Source organism: Oryctolagus cuniculus, chromosome 8 (assembly GCF_051225735.1).
Source record: "Oryctolagus cuniculus isolate XC-2025 breed Fujian yellow rabbit chromosome 8, ASM5122573v1, whole genome shotgun sequence".
Lineage (NCBI taxonomy): Eukaryota > Metazoa > Chordata > Mammalia > Lagomorpha > Leporidae > Oryctolagus > Oryctolagus cuniculus.
In genome coordinates, this window is record NC_142874.1 from 93,550,508 (window position 1) to 93,568,499 (window position 17,992).

Below are 17,992 nucleotides of genomic sequence, written 5' to 3' on the forward strand. Positions count from 1 at the left end.
GCCTCCTCTTCTCGCCCCGTCACGGGCCACGCACACACCCCGGACACCCTCCGCACTTGGCTACTCACACTGCGGCTTAACCCAGCCGGCAAGGCAGGGCTGCCAAAGAGGCAGCGGGGGGTGTGTGCGGGGGTCCCGGGAAGGAGGCCAAAAAGGAGTAAGGCGGCCCCGGTGTTGGCCCTCTCCTCCCTGCCGCGACCCCTTGGCCCCTTCCCACTCCCTAATCGCAGCCCCGCAGCGCCCAGTGACACCTGAGCAGGCGGCGCACAGCGCAGGCAGCAGGCCCGCTGGACTGGCGGCGGCGACGGCGGCGGCGAAAACAGAGCAGAGGGCGGGGACGGCGAGGAGGAGCGGGAGGCGGGACGAGCGGGGAGGCCGCCGCCTGGCAGGGAGTGACACGCGTGTCAGCCAATGGGCGCGCGGGGCTCCGACGTCGGGGCGGGAGGCCTGGGGCGGGCTCGGCGGGGAGGAGGCTGCCGGCGCGCGAGAGGCGGGGGCCGGGAGGAGGAAGGGGAGGAGGCGGAGGCGGGCGCGGTGGTGGCGGCGGCGGAGGAGGCGGCGGCGGCGGTGCTGGCGGAGGAGGGTAGGTTGTACCCGGGACTGTGTCTGCCGAGCTCCGCGGCTGTGCCTGTGTGAGTGAAGGAGCGGCGTGAGGAGGCAGAGGCGAGCGCGGGCGAGCGCGGCGGCGGGACGTCTCCGGCGGCCGCGGCGGGCAGCGGCGGCGCTGGCTGTGGGGAAGCAGCGGCGGCAGCGGCAGCAGCTACAGCAGCAGCAGCAGCGGCGGCCGCCTCTCCGCCGCCGCCGGGGACGCCGAGGCGCAGCTGGTGGCACTGACATCGGCGGCCCTGCCTCTCCTCCTTCGCCCCCGGCCCTCCCCATGTGATCGGCTTTAATCCCGGCCGTGTGCGCGCGTGGGGCTCCATTCCGCGGTGCCCGGTCTCCGTGCCGGGGTGGGTGCTCGCCCGTGCGCTTCTGCTCCCAGTCTCCCTCCTCCACCCACCCCCCCTCAAGAATAAAAGAAGAACCGGGAGGCGTGCTCAGAAAATAAATAAATAACCCCCACACGCGCGCAGCCCGGAGCGAGTCGGCGGGGCTGGCGGCGGCGGCGGCGGAGGAGGAGTGAAGGCGGCGGCGGCGGCGAAGGAGGAGGAGGAGGAGGAGGAGGGACGCGCGGAGAAGGCAGTAACTTTAAAGCCAGCTCAGAGCCCAGACCTCCAGCCGAGCGGTTTGCAGCGCGGCGGCGGCGGCGGCGCTGAGTGTCTGGCCCGCCGGTCCGGTCGGGGTGTGCAGTCGGACGGACGAGCAGCGTGTCGCTGTCCCCCCCCTCCCCGGCGGCTGGAGATGTCCGAGCCCAAGGCGATTGATCCCAAGTTGTCGACGACCGACAGGGTGGTGAAAGGTAAGCGGAGCGCCGCGGTCGCCCGGGTGCACCGAGTGCCGCAGGCGCCCGGGCGGTTCGCCGATCGCCTCCCCTCCCCCCGGCCCGGTTCTCCGCTCCCTGCTCCGGCCGCGGACCTTCTAGGATATTGTGCAACCCGCGCACCCCCCTCCCTCCCCCACGCCGCCCTCCCTGCCCGGCCGGGGGTGTCGGTGTGGACGGGGGCGTCCGTTGGCAAATGGCTGAGCCGCGGGGAGGCGGTGGCGGCCGCGGGGGTGGCGGTGGCGGTGGCGATGGTGGTGGCGGGAGGGGGCGCCCGGGGGGTGGTTGCTGGCAGGGTGTAGCTGCTGTGACAGAAATAGGAAGTGGGTGGCTGCTCGCAGGCTTGCATAGGATCAGGTTTATGGTTTTCTTTCGCTGAGGAGGGAGGGGGTGAAGGGAGGGGAGAGGAGGAGGATGGTGGTGGTGGTGATTTATGGCTTTTAAAAAATTCATGGGGCATTTTTATGTGGCCGTGGCTCTGGAGCGAGCGCCTCGCGCGGGCAGGGCTCTCGGCGCTCCATTGCAGCAATTCCCTGCGCGCCCCCTCCCCCTCGCCTCCCCCTGGACGGGCCTGCACAGCACTCGCGAGAGAGCCGGAGAGCGTGGGGGAGCCCGGCGCTGCCTCCGCGCGCGGCGGGGGCGGCCGCGGGCGGGAGGGGGCCCGGGGGGCGCGTGGGGGCCGCGGGAGGCGGGAACGGCCCCGGGAGCCGCCGCCGCCCCCGGGATTCCCCCGCATGCCCGGGGAGAGACGCGGAAGGCAGTTCTCCAGCCTCGCTCTCCGCCCCCGGCGCTCCCCCGCCGACCTGTCATTGCTCTTGAAGGGCTCCTGGCGCGTGCACACCTCTCCCGTGGCAACCTCTCCCGTCTTGCTTCCTCCCTGCCCCTGCTACCTGCCTCCAAAGGGACAGTTCGATTCCTTTATTGTCTCTTCTCTGCCCTCCTCGGAGTATGGCCCTGGGGTGACCGGCGAACAGAAGCCGGGATGCGTGGGGGCCAGGAGTAGACAGGCATGGTCACCTTCTCCATCTCAAGGGGAACCCACCGTCCTCCCCGAATTCCAAGGTGGAGTGGGGGAGGAACCGTCCTAGGAATCCTGGAAGGATGAGACAACGCCGCAGATCCGCCAGGATTAAGTAGTATCCCTCATTCCCCGGGTCAGGGCATCCAGCAAAGCAGGCGTGGGCATGGGCTGTGAGAGCAGCGGGCCTGTGAAATCCGAAACATCGCTGGTGGTGTAGTGTGTGTGTGTGTGTGTGCGCGCGGCGGCAAAGTCGTTTGCACCAAGAGCACTTGGGAAGTAACCCAGTAGCCTAAAGACCATGACACATGAACCCCTCTGGGGTTTCAGTAATGCTCCTTGCTCCTTTCAGGTTTACAGAGAGAGAGAGAGAGAGAGAGAGAGAGAGGGAGGGAGAGAGGGAGGGAGAGAGGGAGAGAGAACTCTCTGAGAAGAGAATATTATTTTTTTTGTTATGTTGGAATTATTTCTGCCTCAGTGCAGGATTCATAAATTCATCAAAATGGAAGAGACATGCAGAAATGATTGTAAATAGGACTGCAGAACAAATGCACATCTATTTCATTTTTTTTTATGCAGGCATGGATTCTTATGTAAATAGTCGATTCTAATTCATTCAGAAGAACTATTTACCATTAAAGGCTTGTGTTGACATTTTCAGAAATTAAGGTTTTTGCTGAAAAAATGATAACTAACTCCCTAATATGTAAATTTTAGGTGTAGTTTCAATCTGTAGGTTAAGATCACCCATTTTCAAAACAACTGTTGTAAAGCCCACAGTTCAAATGATACCAGTACATATGTTGGGAGTCAAAAAAATAAAAAATTCCTTGTGTACACATAATGTCACATTCCCTGCTTTAAATCAGGAAATGTGGATTCCTAACATATATGTAAATTTGTTGTTAAGTGAAAAATGTAAAAATAATTGTTCATACGTTCTGTATTGTCTTCATCGGTTAATGTGCAAGAATCATTTCATGTCTATTTTGCTTTTTTCTGATATTATTATAAATGATTTTTCATTATGAGTACACATACCCACCCATAATTCCAAAAATTTGATTTACATATTTTACAACACAGAAATAAAGATATGGATAATAGACTCAAAATCGGAAAAGTTAATTTTACCTTTATTTTGGTAGGGGTCTTGTGAAATTTTCAATGTGAACTTTTGTTCATAGAAAAAAGTTTTATGGTGAACCCAGATTTTAAGGTGGGCACATTGCTGCTATTTGTTATGCTTTGTAGACCCTATATTATTATCTTAAAATGCAGTAGTCAAGATTGGAGACAATATGTTGTTCCCAAGTTAGTTATTTGAGATGGTAATGTATTTTGATTATCAGCCTTCTTTGAAATAACATTTCTCCTTGAGTATATATACACGTGCTTAATGAGTGGAAAGGACGGGTACCCTAAGTGGAAAACAAATTATCAAGTGATTTTTCATGTTTGCTGAAATTAGGTGATACACAGTGAAAACGTGACTTTTCTAGAAATTTTGTTAGAACTTCATCTCAGCAATCAAAATTTAATTCATTCGTTAACACAGGAGTATTATCCTTGGAAATACTTGCGCTCCTTAGAGTTTCTCTTTTACAGATTACATGTAGTATTTTTACCTTACTTATTGTGAGAGTAAGAAACACTGGGCTCATCATTACCATGGCATGTCATGGTGTTTGTTTACAGTTACCTTCATGAATCAATTCGGTTTTTGTTGTGTAGCAAATTGCTGTTTACAAATAGAGCTGTGCTGTCCTGGTGGTTTTGTTAGTAATATGATGAGAGCTGTCTGGATTTGTCCTTGCAGAATGCAATGTTAGAAAGGTAGGGTGAATTTAAGTGTCAATCGTGTCATTTTTGAATTTTGTAGAATCGGTGAAGAGAGACCCCATCAATTTTTTAAAAATATTTATTTACTTATTTGAAAGGCAGAGTTATGGAGAGAGTGGGGAAAAAAGGTGGTGCGTGGGGGGAACAGATCTTTCATTCGCTAGTTCACTCCTCAAATGGCTGCACAGGTTGGGGTTGGACAAGGTCAAATTCAGGACCCAGGAGCTTCATCCGGGTCTGGCATGTGGGTGGCAGGGTCCCAACCTATTGGGCCATCTTACACTGCTTTCCCAGGCCCATTAGCAGGGAGCTGGATTGAAAGTGGAGCAACAGGGACACAAACTGGTGCCCATATGGTATGCCAGCATCTCAGGCTTTGACTTAACCTGCTATGCCACAATACTGGTCCTCTCCTAAATTTTCTAAACCTTAAAAATGAATGATGGCAGGGTGCATGCAAAGCATTCATTTCAATTACCTTTGAAAAAGAAGGAAGTTACTTCAGTTAGCAAACCTGTCACTTGACTGTTCTTGGATTAAAACAGTAGAACATAAAAGAATTCAGAGAAAACATCTTGGTGCTGCCATTTGTTGGAAATTTGCATAGTTTGATCTTTTGGCTCTTTTACATTCTATTTTAAAAGAATTGTTGCATAGCTGTAAGGTGAAGAACTGAGGTCAATAAACAGACTATCCATGTCCTGTCTCCCTAGTGTGCCATACAGCCTGGTTTTTCTCTGCGTTGGTGCTCTTGGACACTTTGTTCCAAACTGGCTTCTCTTCATTTCTCTCTGGATGTTCCTGCCTGGAGCACTTTGGCCCTAATGTTCCATGTTGATGTTGACTGTAGAACTTTGCTGTATGACAGTTAGATACTTGGAGGAAATGAAAATGTGTGTAGTAAAGAGTATATGGCTTTGATACATCTCTTGACCCCTGCTGTCTTTCCACCTCCAGGTATTTGGCAATGGACCTTTTTCAAACTTAACCCAAACTCGGAACTGATTCTCATGGTAGACATTTCAGAACTGTGGAGGCTGTTGAGAGATAAATTGCTGGGTAGAGTTTGGGGACTCTCTCTCAGTTACAGCTGTGCTTTGTGTAAGATTGCTTTTGGTTATGGGGATTCATTTTCCCTTGTGTGTTGTCTGCTTACATGTGCCGTGTGTACACAGAGTGCATGTAGGAAAATTCTGGAAAGATATCTAAGAGCGTATAAGCAAGAAGATGTTGGTTGAGTAAAATGTTATTCTGTAAGTCAGGATTCAAACCACCAGTATTTCTGAGTGGGACTGGTAATACTACATACTTAAAATGAATATGAAAATGCTCTACCCTGGTAGTAAATATCACATTTGGATCTTGAAATGGAGTAGTAAATACCATTTCTTTCTGGTATCATAAGACGAGCTCATTGTGAATTTATTTTACTGACATTATGTTACAATCAGTTGAGTTCATCAGTGATTTTAAAAACCAAGAAGAATCAACATTTAAAAAGTAATAGTTTTGGGAAATGTAGGGGGAATAACCTTTACTTTAAATGGACAATATATCTTAAGATATTCCACTGAATTGTGAAAGGCTAATACCTTAGAATCTGGTTAATACAATTTATTCTAACATTTGTATATGTTAAAAAATGTTTGTTTAAAAGCCTACTCATATTTTATGATCTGCTTTTATTTGTATTTTCACAGATATGAAATAAGGCTTTGATATACCTTCCATGCATTTATAACTTTAGTAGTTGGCCTCTTATGCCATTTCTTATCTTTTGTGTGTCAGCCATGTGTAAAGTTAAAACTAATTATGAAACCAAATAATCCATTTAGAGTGACCTCATTGAAAACCAGCATTTTTCTAGAGATACTTTCCCTTTAGCAAACCCAAGTAAATTTCCATGTTGAAAGTTTTGTGAAAATATACTGAACCCCTTCACAACTATGAAGAATGGTCATGAGTCATGATATGGAATTTTGGTAATTACTAAAAAACTAATGTATTTTCAGCAACTTTCTGAAATAGCAGTCTCTTGATATTCTAGAGAGAAATGATGAGATCTTGAAATCTACCTTGTGCAATTCCACTTTTAGATAACTTCAGAGGCTGTTTTCTCCATTTATCAAAGAGTAATAATTGTACCTACCAGTTAGCATTGAGGACCCAGGGTTATTAAAGGAGATATGGGAGACCCGAGTGGTTATATTTGATCTCATACCCTGGAAATAATGATTCATTCACTTGTTGACATCACAAATGACAATATGTTATATATTTCAGGTCACTCAAGAGTAGTGTATGAGTGTTAAAAGCTGTAAATGTCTTGTGTCTACATTGGTGGCTTATGATATCACTTATTTTTATAGTTAAAGAAATGGGTGCAGAATAGATAGAATGGTCACAGGTGGGACCAGGGTGCAGCAGCAGGTAAGTATAACCGCTTTTTTTCTCTATAAAGAAGCTGTTCTTGCTTGAAAATGTTTTTGACTCTTGACACCTTTTTGCTATATTTGTCATCCCATTTTGTTTCTTTTTTTTGTTTCACTAAATTATTGTATGTGTAAAATAATTTGGTTAGGACAAGATGCTTTTATATTTTTGTATTTAGCATGGTGACACAGTTATAATATGGTTAGATATTGGCATGAGGCCCACTAAAGAAATACTGTTAAATGTTTTCTATTCAGGTAAACATATACAGAGAAGTAGGAATAGCATGCTCTCTTGTGAAAGATTTTGGCTTGCTTTTGTTTTGGCTGATGCTATTGTAAGCCTCTTTGAACTACAGGTATTGACCCACACTGTTGTACTTGCTTAAAAATTTTGTTAATTTCTATAGGAAGCACAGGTGAAAACATAAGCCAGTACTCATTACTTATTGTACTTTTTATAAGAACAGAGTGAGTAGGAGTGGTGTAGCCACTGAAATATGATTTCAGTTTATAAATTAAGCCTCAAGTATTGTTGTTACTTTCAACATTTGAAATTCACTGCATGAAGCCAAAATATATGTTTCTTATAAGAGATCAACGGAAAAAATTTCGCACTGCGCCGTGGTTAAGTGATCTGAGTAGTTGCTTAAATCAGATGGCGTGTTTACCTGCAGACCTTGACCCTTTGCTAGGATCCCAAACTTGTTTTCACAAATGTGCACTCAGGTCGCAGAATTCCCAGGTATTAAAAACAATGAAGACAACTGAAAAAGTGGCAATAAATTATTTAAAATGCTGTTTTTTTGATATTAAGGTGGATTCTTTGTGAGACCATCATGGAGAATTACAGTTTTTTTTCTTTTTATTCCTCTAACCCACAAGTTTGTCTTTTGACAAAATTTCCTAAAACTTTTGTTTTAAAAGAGGTCCTATCAGACTGTAAGTGAATTTCTGTTTCTTGTAAGGGGGAAATTCTGCATGTGTCTGCAAAATAATAAAACAAGTAAATACCAGGGATTTTGAAAACTGTCTACAGGTTATGACATACCACCTTACAATGTTTGTCAATTTCAGGTACTTTCTGCAGTTACGAAACTAGAAGAATGATGGTTGACCTTCATAGAGCTTTATTTATATGGAGCTAAATTAAAAGCAAATTTTCCTGTCAGCTATAAGACTCTAAGACTAAAGATTTTTTTTTCCCCCTCTGGTAACAGTATTGCCTAGCTTTTCTTTTATGGGGAAAACTTACTGGTTCTGATTTAAAATGTTAAATGGTTTCTGTGTAACATTAAAATGTTTTTCAATTCTAATATATCATTGTCTAAACTTTGTCTTCCCTGTTACTGGATAAACTTGGAAGTTGTATGAAATTATTTGTTAATATGTGTATTCAGAATTTTACTTTAGAAAATATGGTCATTGTGCTGGTTGCTTCCGGCTCAATACCTTATGCATTGAATAAATTCTTGTTGAATGTTTTGGCCATTTCAAAATTCCCACTTGCCTTCTGAAGCAATAAAAGGGGACAGATTATGTTTACTTTGAGTGTATCTTAAGGTCTGCCCCTGTGTAAATGGTTCTTTGTGATGACTGTGAATTGGAATGCATCCTTGTCTAGCCCAATCAGAATGATTATAAGAAGGAGACCTTAGTAAGGTGACACAGTTAGGTCAGATTGAGGGAAGTTTTGTTGTTTGGCCCTTTGGACTGGCTTTCTGCCTGCTGAACTTAAAAGGTGAGAAATCCTTTTTGACTTATTAGGTAGAACTTAAAAGCTTTCTTTCAGTTTTTGTTGTATGTGCCCTTAGGCTAATCAGCTTTTGACAAGTGAGAAAAAAGAAGTTAACCTCTCAGTGTTGGATTCATTAAGTGTACATATAATATTACACTCACATATATGTTATATAGTCTACTTCCTGAGAAGTGGAGGCGTGTAGTTGTTTTTTTTAATTTATGTATTTTAGTCATTGCTCATACTTTGACTAAAAGGGAAATGACGTGGCAAGTTTCATTAAAAAAAAAAAAAGCAAAAAGCGAAAACACACCCAAACTCTTTCTTTGTTTACATCTCAATTTATTATTTTCTGTGATGCTTTTGTAATCCAGAAATGCTACTTTCTTCAACATAACCTCCTGCCCTCCTCTGGCCCCCAAAATGTCATTGGATGCTATCCAATGGAAAGACATATGGGTTATGATAATTAAAAAAAAAAAGTGGCACCAACTCTGCTGACTCTTAGTGGCTATGAGCCATCCGTTGGCATATGTTTCTAAACATCTTGTAAGCTGTGCTGTTTTATCAAATTCAAAGCACAATATATTCTCTTAAAATGATAGAATCTGAGTCAGGATTTCAGGTTTGTATTTTTTGTTTGTTCTTTATAAAGGAATTAAAATATATTTTGAAAATGATAAAATCTTTTTTCATGTATTTAATGCTATAAAATAAACACATACCTTTTCTGTTTGGGCCTTATTTGGATTGCAACAGTTTTCTCCCATCATTCAGTTCTCTTCATTCACCCTTCAGTTCAAATGCCATATCCATTGGGACCCACAACTCCTGAAACCTTAAGTTCCAGTAAAGGGACAAGGCCTCTCCTTCTCAGAAGGATACCTTGATAAAAGCATGCTGCTGTGATCATTTGTGTACGTATGTGCCTCTTCTCCCCAGGAAGTGGGGAGCCCTCTCTAGGGAGGAGCCCAGTTCATTTATCTTTGTATCCTTAGTTCTGCACATGGCCCTTTGCAGAATAGGCATTTATACATGGTTGTTGAATGAATGAAATCACAAATGAAGGTAATAAGATGGATTTAAATTTCTAAATTGTAGAGTTCTTTGTTAAGTTGAAATTTTATGGGTCTTAAATCATGGTCAGCCTACAAGTGTGTAATAATTTTCTTGATTTGTAAGCCCCAGTGCTGTATCAGTGTGTTTTCAGGTGGGTTTTGGAAAGACTATATTTCATTAACGGGGATTATGTGGCTTTTGTCTGATAGCCAGCATGCAGAAGCGTTACTGACACGAATGGCTTTCCCAGGGAGAGTGCTGGGTTCTCAGTGCATCAATGTCAGTCCAAAAGTATATGGGTTGATTTTTTCAAAGGTGGATGACAGTGTCTTTTTCAGGAAGACCAATGATGATAATTGATGAGGGAAGAGCTGTATAGCTAGCATCTGGGAGGCCTAGATTAGACTTGTCAGTGCCCAAAAGCAAACAAATAAAAATTAATACACTTAGCAGTTGTAACCAAGATGTAAAATACTTTGCATATCCAGGTGGATGACTGTGTATACGCCAGTAATAAAATCTTCAGACCCAGCACATGAGTAAGGCTGCTCATGAGTCAGCTCTCTTGATGGTCCTTTGATGTGGTCAGTGTTTTCAGAAAAGCTCAGCCCTGGAACCTATAGCAACAGGGAGGAAGTATGACGAGGCCCCTACTCTCAGTCATGTCCTTCCAGGTGACCACTGAACCTGCACTGGCTCAGACTTGGTTGTATGGTTTTCAGTTAATGTAGGTCAGCTGAGGCTTTCCAAGCTCCACTTCAGTTTCATTCTGAAGCAGTGTTTTCAGTGTCTTCCAAGGGCCAGGATTGACTGAATCTCCCCAGTGCAGAAATATTTTTGTTTCAAGGAGTTGAAGGCAGGGAAACTATAACTTCCTGTGCAAAGTCTTGCTGTTGTTTTTTTGCTAATTTGCATTCAGTAACCAGGAGGGAATCTCTCTGGCCTGGCCTCCAGTCAGAATTCTACCTGAGTACTCATTCTCATTCCTCTTCCATAAAAGGATGTGTAAAATTTTGGAGTATGTAAGAAAAAAAAAAAAGTCCTCATGATGATTAAAGGATTTTAAATTGTGGAAGAAGCAGATTATGAAATATGAGTAAGGAAGGTTGAATGGTGATTTTTAACTACAATTTTCAAATATTAGAGTGGCTCTTTCTGCAGTAGCTCACACTCATGTGTCCATAACCCCTATCAGCTGAAGAAGAGAAAATAGTATTTGGAGTCATCAGAGTTAGGTGAGCTTTAAAAAACAAAACAAAACAACAACAAAACAACAAGAATTAACCAGTTATAGACATTTTACCAGGACTGGTTCCAGACCTTTAACACTGTAGTAGTTTGTGGGGAATGGCTGGATGGAGATACAAATGATTCTCAATTATTTTGGTGTAAACATGAGCATTGTATGTGTGCTAAAGAATGGTTAACCTGACATCATGAGATTTTTGAAGCTGGAAGGAGCCTTAGTAATCTCATTTCCCTTCTAGCCCAGATCTAGTCCTCTGACCATGTGCTGGGAGGAAGGATTGGGGTTATAAGGGAAGTGCTTTCTCTGTCAACTTGCTCATGTTCCTGTGTGAGCCTGTGCATAACAAATGAATCAGACTCCTAGAATCAGATTTCTAGAACTCGAGGGTACACCAGAATTGTAGCCCAGGCCACCCTTAAAGTGGACCCTCCTGACCAGCCTCCCTGACCGATGATAATATTACCACTACAGGTACACATCTAATGAGACAGAGCTCCTTACTCCTTACCACCTCTCACTTCTTACCAGAAACAGTGCTTCCTTATGCTTGAGCATACTTTAGCCTCTGAATACACATTTGATTTTCTTAACATTGCCCTATGGAGTTCTAGAGAATGAGCTGTATATGGTTTTCATAAGAGAACTCGTTTACTATTCAAAAAATAGCTTTTTTCTTAATTCTTCCAGTTTTTCCCCATACAGGATGGTTTCTAGATCTTTCTGTATCCTAGTAGCCTTCCTTTAAATACAAGTTGGGATGTTTGGGTCCCTTGAAAATGGAGACAAGTTCATCTTGGCTTAACTGCATCCATGCAACCTCCAACACCTTCAGCTTAGTTCCCTTAGTACTTATTACTTAGTACTCTTGCACTTTTCTGGCCTCAAGCTGACCTTTAAGCTACTTGGGACTCAAGGGTCTTTCATGGGTAAGCCTGTCCAGCATCCCATAATACCACCTAAACAAAGATTATACAGTTGTGATGTCGTTATGTTGTGATGTTCTTAGTCCTCATAGCTTTCTGATTGAAATTTTGTAACTTGTATTTTCTCCCAGGCTCTCTACAGCTTCCAGGAGTCACCTTGAAGCACCTTGTCTGCTCTATTAAGTAGGAACATCCCAGGAAATCTAAATAGCAGGTGCATTCAACAGTGATTTCCTAGAGGTGTTGCTTTCACCTTTTATTTACAGTACAGGCAAGTAATAAATACAGGACGATAGTCTGACACCATGGGAGTATTTGTGCGGTAATTGAGAGGCCACATGCCTTGTTTACTTTTCAAATCATACTAAAAAGCAACTCAGTACCCTGCACCAGAGCCAACCCTGCCTCTTCTGCCTGCCCTTACTTGTGCCTGGCCTTTGAAAGTTGTTGATAAGCAGCTCCTAAGGACATTGAATTTGGTTAACCTAGTGGATTGGTTTGTAATTTGATAACTAGTTTAAGTTTCACTGCCACCTGTAGGAGACCATTGGCTTCCAACTGCAGTGTCAAAACACATTGCTGTGTTACCTCAGCTCCGAGGTGTTAACAGCTACTGAGGCCAGTGTACAGAAGTTTGCAAATGACTCAATTTTAAAATATCTATGTTTAATGTAGATTCAAGTTCAGCCTTGAAATATTATTTCATTCTGATGGGACAGGCTGGAGTTGCAGCAGCCTTGGTGGGCATCTTGCATAACTTGCAGTCTGTTGGATTTTACCAGTATGCCTTTAATTACAGTGGAAATTATACTTTATTTATTTCCCTGTATGTTTTCGTTGGCAGTTCATTAACATTTGGATTCACTCATGCTACTGTTTTGTTCACTTGACTGTTTTGCCATGTGCATCTCTATGGGGAAAAAAAGGCTGAGACCTGCAATGGGAGACTTTGCCTTTACCAGCCAAGTCTGTGAACTAAATAGATCTTGAAACATTGATAGGCATGTCTAGGTTGATTTCAAAGTGCTCTATGAACACTTCCTCAAACGTCTCCCAGGGGATATCATGCCTGGAATTCTATGATCAGTAATTTATTTATGCTAAGATTGGCCTTCTTTGATAGAAGATTCAAAAGTAACTGATCTTTAAAATGTGATTTAGTGAATTATCTAATTTAAATTTTCTTCTCTTTGAGTACTGTTGAAGCCAGGAAAAATCTTGTATTTCCTGAGGCTTTTTGTGAGTGGACTTTCTGCCTTCCTTTTAAATCCATATTCCATGACTCTTGTATCAATGAAAGCTTCATTTCCACCTCCTGCTTCTAAGTATGATGCAGTACCCCAGTTGGTAAACAGATTATTGTACTGATTGTAAAATGACTGTTGAAAACCTTTCTGTCACTTTCAAACCATCCATCTGACTATCCATCTTTCTACGGATACATTCTTCTGTTCTGTCCAAGTATGCATCAGAAATTTAGTGCTCCCAACTTGCTTTGCTATACATCATGTTCTTGGGCCTCAGAAGGTTATGGTGCAGTGTGGAAGGTAAAAGTGTAAATCACAGTGTAAATTGTAATTAATAGCAGAAGGTGCAAAATGTGGACATATAGAAAATGGAGCGATGAACTATCTTCATTGTACTTCTCATTTTTGCAAAAATAAACATACCGAAATTCCTTTTCTCTGTGTAGTATATGTAAGAATGTGTTAGAATATTGAGCTTATTTTAAAATGAAGATGGTGTAAAAGATGCCACCAATGGAGTGATGAGCATTTGTATCCAGAATTCTATAGCTACTATAATAACTGGGCTTTGATCAGGATATATGAGATAAAACCATGGGCTGTTGAAGGTAGAAGTACCTTTAATAGTTTAACAGTCTTGCAAAAGAAAGATGTTTAGATGATTAGCAGCCTGCTGTCTCCCTCCCCTACATACTTTCTTTTAGTGATGGAGAGGCAGAATCAAAGTGTAGAGAGAACACAAGTTTAAAGCCAGGCAAAACCTGGATTTAAATCCTGTATGTTCCACTTGCCAGATCTGTGTCCATGGGCAAGTCATGTGATCACCTTGAACCCATTTCTCTTACTGAAGACTGGAAATGATGATACTAATGTTGCAAGTTGTTAAGATGAAATAAATTATATATAAAATGCTCAGCCTAGTGCTTGCTGTGAAAAAGCCCCAGCATATACTTGGTATTGTTATTTTGTTGTTGGACAGCTCCTTTGAAAGCTAAGCTTTCTCTTCTGGAAATATTTTGCATTAAAGCGTATACTTCTTCATCTCCTATCTCCTGTGAAATGCATTGCAATTCAAGTGCTCTACCACTCCACAGAGACAGTTTGGCAAAGGTCAGCAATGGCTGTGCAATTGCTGGTTTCTCTGATACTTGACATGATGAGCCACCACTTCTTGAAAAGTCCTTGCTGGTTTTCAGGGATTTCCTGTTTTTTTCTGACTTGTTTGCCAGCTCCTCTCACCATCCTAAATGTGGATGTTCTTTTACCCTTTTACACATTCTTCCAGGCAGTCTCTTCTTCCCTGGGTAGGGTTGATTACTGCTTGTAGGCTGATGACTAGCACCTCTGTATTTACAACCTAGTATTTTCCCTGGGACTGTCTGTCAAACCCCATATACAGCAGTTTTCTGTGGATAAGTATGGTGAAAATAAAATGTACTATCTGCCTCTGTCTTTCTGATCCTGGGTGACATTACCACTATCCATCCAGTCAAACTTGTCACTCAGTTCAAGCCTTTAAAATATTTCACTTAGAGCACCAGGACCCTCCCAACATTAAGTTCTCTTTGCTTTCAACCTGGTCTCTTCTCTTACATTAATTTAATCACATTTCAGTTAGGGTAATTTTTCTGCAATGAACATCTGATTTTTCCAGTTCCTTGTTTGCTTGTTGATCTTCTCTTACTGACTTGTTGGGACTCTTTATATATTATGGAATTTTACTCTTGTATGATTTCTTAAAATATTTATATCCCAGCGTAGGTTACATTGTACTGAATTGAAATCTCCAGTTTAGTAGAATATAAGTTGTTATGAGCAGGGAAGAACATCTTTTTTTCATATATATATGCTGATTCTTCATGTATATTTAGACTCATAAAAGTTGATTAAACTGAACTATTTAAAATTCTAAACCAGACCTTCCTTGCTTTTTATTTGCTTTAGCTCCACATGGAGCACTTTTGCTGTCTTCTGTGTAAAGCTTCTCTGTACTTGTCAGCAGCAGCTGTTTGTGCTGCTGCCTGTACCTTGTACATACAATGTGTAACCAAGGTTTGTGATGTTTTTTATCATTAGTCTTTTTTTTTTTTTTTTTTTTTTTTTTTATCTTTTATTTAATGAATATAAATTTCCAAAGTACGTCTCATGGGTTACAATGGCTTTCCCCCCCATACCGTCCCTCCCACCCACCACCCTCCCCTTTCCCACTCCCTCTCCCCTTCCATTCACATCAAGATTCATTTTCGATTATCTTAGTATACAGAAGATCAGCTTAGTATACCTTAAGTAAGGATTTCAACAGTTTGTTCCCACACAGAAACATAAAGTGAAAAATAATAGATGATTTTTTTTTAAATGATGATGAAATCAGATCAGACCTATTGTCATGTTTAATCCCAGTGAGAGTCAAGTTGGGAATTGATAGTTTCTTTTCTTTTTTTTTTTTTTTTTTAACAGAAGATCAGTTTAGTGTACATTAAGTAAAGATTTCAACAGTTTGCACCCCCATAGAAACACAAAGTGAAATATACTGTTTGAGTACTCGTTATAGCATTAAGCCTCAGTGTACAGCACATTAAGGACAGAGATCCTACATGAGGAGTAAGTGCACAGTGACTCCTGTTGTTGACTTTACAAATTGACACTCCTGTTTATGGCATCAGTAATCTCCCTATGCACCAGTCATGAGTTTCCAAGGCTATGGAAGCCCCTTGAGTTCTCCGACTCTTATCTTGTTTAGACAAGGTCATAGTCAAAGTGGAGGTTCTCTCCTCCCTTCAGAGAAAGGCACCTCCCTCTTTATCATTAGTCTTTGAGGTCAGAGTCAGCCTCTTGATTTCCCCAGTGCTTAGCAGCATCTCCCTACCTTTCTTCCTATATAGAACAAATTGGTTAGATGAAATATTCCTGTCTTTCACAAAAGCATAATATTATCAGTGCTCCCCTCCTCCAATGTCATATCTTCTATTAGTGCAGCTCTACTTAGATTACATTTTCCAATATTCTTGATTTAGGGAATATGTGGCCTTCCCAATGCCCGTTCCCAGGGCAATTTTTTTCTTTTTTAATATTTATTTGTTTGAGAGGCAGAGTTACAGACGAGGGCAAGAGAGAGAATGTTTGTCTTCCATCTGCTGGTTCACTCTTCAATTGGTTGTAGCAGCCAGAGCTGGGCCAATCTGAAGCCAGGAGCCAGGAGCTTCCTCCAGGTCTCCCACGTGGGTACAGGGGCCCATGTACCCATTTTGGGCCATCTTCTACTGCCTTCCCAGGCCATAGCAGAGAGAGCTGGATTGGAAGAGAAGCAGCCAGGACTAGAAGTGGTGCCCATAGAGGCCTAGACACCATGCCACAGTGCTGGCCCCTCCAGGGCAATTTCTGGTGATGAAATAAAAGCCACATCTTCATTCTGAATTATTTTGTAATTCTAAGCCCAAAACTTAAGGTTTGAAAGCCTCAATTTGATTTAATTTTGTTAACCTTGTCCTGTGATTCTAAATTTTTTAGATGGTTTTTGAACATCTGGGTGTTTAACCTATTTTCAGTTATCTGCTTCATTTTTGTGTCATCATTAGATTTTTTTTTTTTTTACCTAAATCTGGTCACTGAAGTAACTTTTGGAGGCAGTGATTTTGATTGAGTGCATTTACAAATACTTCTTTTGAGTTCTGCATATGTCGCTTGTGTAAAAAGAAAGAAAGGAATTGTTTTAGCAATTGCTGTCCTTGATGTTTTCCATGCCCAGTTGGAATAGTTTTCTACAGTCATACCTAAAAATGATTTTTTTTGAAAACAATCAAATGCCTTTGTCTTTGTTGAGCTTTGTTTTAACCTTTCGTGATTTTAAGGTGTAAAGGACATGCATTTGTTATAGATAATGGTTAGTGGATTCGTATATTTATTATAGGCATATGCTTTGTAATATATATTATTCGGTGCATGCACACACACACACAGACGCACACACACATACATTTGAGTGTCAGTGAGACACAGAGAGTGAGCTCCCATTTGTTGATTCACTCTCCGAATGGCTGCTAGGGCCCTTAGTTGGGGCTGAAGCCAGGAATTCAGTCCCGCTCTCCCACATGGGTAGCAGGGACACATTTATTTAAGCCATCAGTGCTGTGACTCCCAGGGTGTGCATGAGCTAGAGGTAGGAATCAGGGCCCAGAGGTGGGTGTTGCACCTATATTCTGTGATGTGGGTCATGGGCATTTTAGCCACTAGGTCAAATGCCTGCCCTGCCTCTACTTTTATTTAAAGAGAACACTTTGTTAATTTGTAGGCTGCATTGCTGCTTTACAGGATTTTTGCTCAAAGTCAACAATTAATGAAGTGCTTTTATATTTCTTGAGTTTTCTCTTCTAAAAAATGTTAATAATGGTTGGGCTACCTGACCATAAGTACCTTGTGCAAGGTGATCTAGTGAGTAAGTGAAGGAGCAGACGTATGGACTCAGACGTGACTCCAGAATCTCAGCATTACCACGGTCACTAATCTGAGGGGCAAGAAAGGCCACATTCATTAGAGTATCAGTGAGTTAGTAGAAGACAGATTTTATTAGGGATTTGTTTTTATGTGAAATCCTGTTGCTGCTGGGAATCATTTTAGTGGAACATCAATGGATTTTCTGGACAAGCAAAATATAGTACTTTTTTTGGCAAGTGTTTTTGTCTTCTTTTTAGAAATACGTAGCTGAGGCTCATAAAAATGGGACTGGGCTATGAACTAGGCTTTATTTGGCATTACTGGCCCTACCGTGGTGTTACAACACAAACCCAAAACCTGAAAAGGAGTGCTAACTCTGAGTTAGATGAAGAAGCCATTAGTACACCTTCAGTTTTTCCTTTAAAAGGAAAGCTATGAAAAAGGGTCCAGTGCCAGTTATTGTGTGCTGTCTGCCTTGGTTGTAGAGACTTGGCTTTTTTATATTCATTTTCGTATTTTTGTCACTAAAGCAAATAAAAGAAGCCACATGTAGCTAAAGTGAAAGCCACTTCAAGGAGACGTCACATGAAACATTTTGAGGAGGGAGTTATGTGGTTTCATTGTAACATTTTA

At 42.5% G+C, this 17,992-nt stretch overlaps 1 protein-coding gene across 1 annotated transcript in view; it reads left to right on the forward strand.

Moving 5' to 3' along the window:
* Window positions 1-994: 994 nt before the first annotated feature.
* PPP3CA (protein phosphatase 3 catalytic subunit alpha) overlaps window positions 995-17,992 on the forward strand; it is a gene marked incomplete at its 5' end in the record, with an annotated part of 329,756 nt that continues 312,758 nt past the window's right edge. Inside the window, 1 exon segment of the mRNA NM_001082692.1 lies at window positions 995-1,399. Coding sequence (NP_001076161.1) covers window positions 1,342-1,399 — 58 coding nt within the window.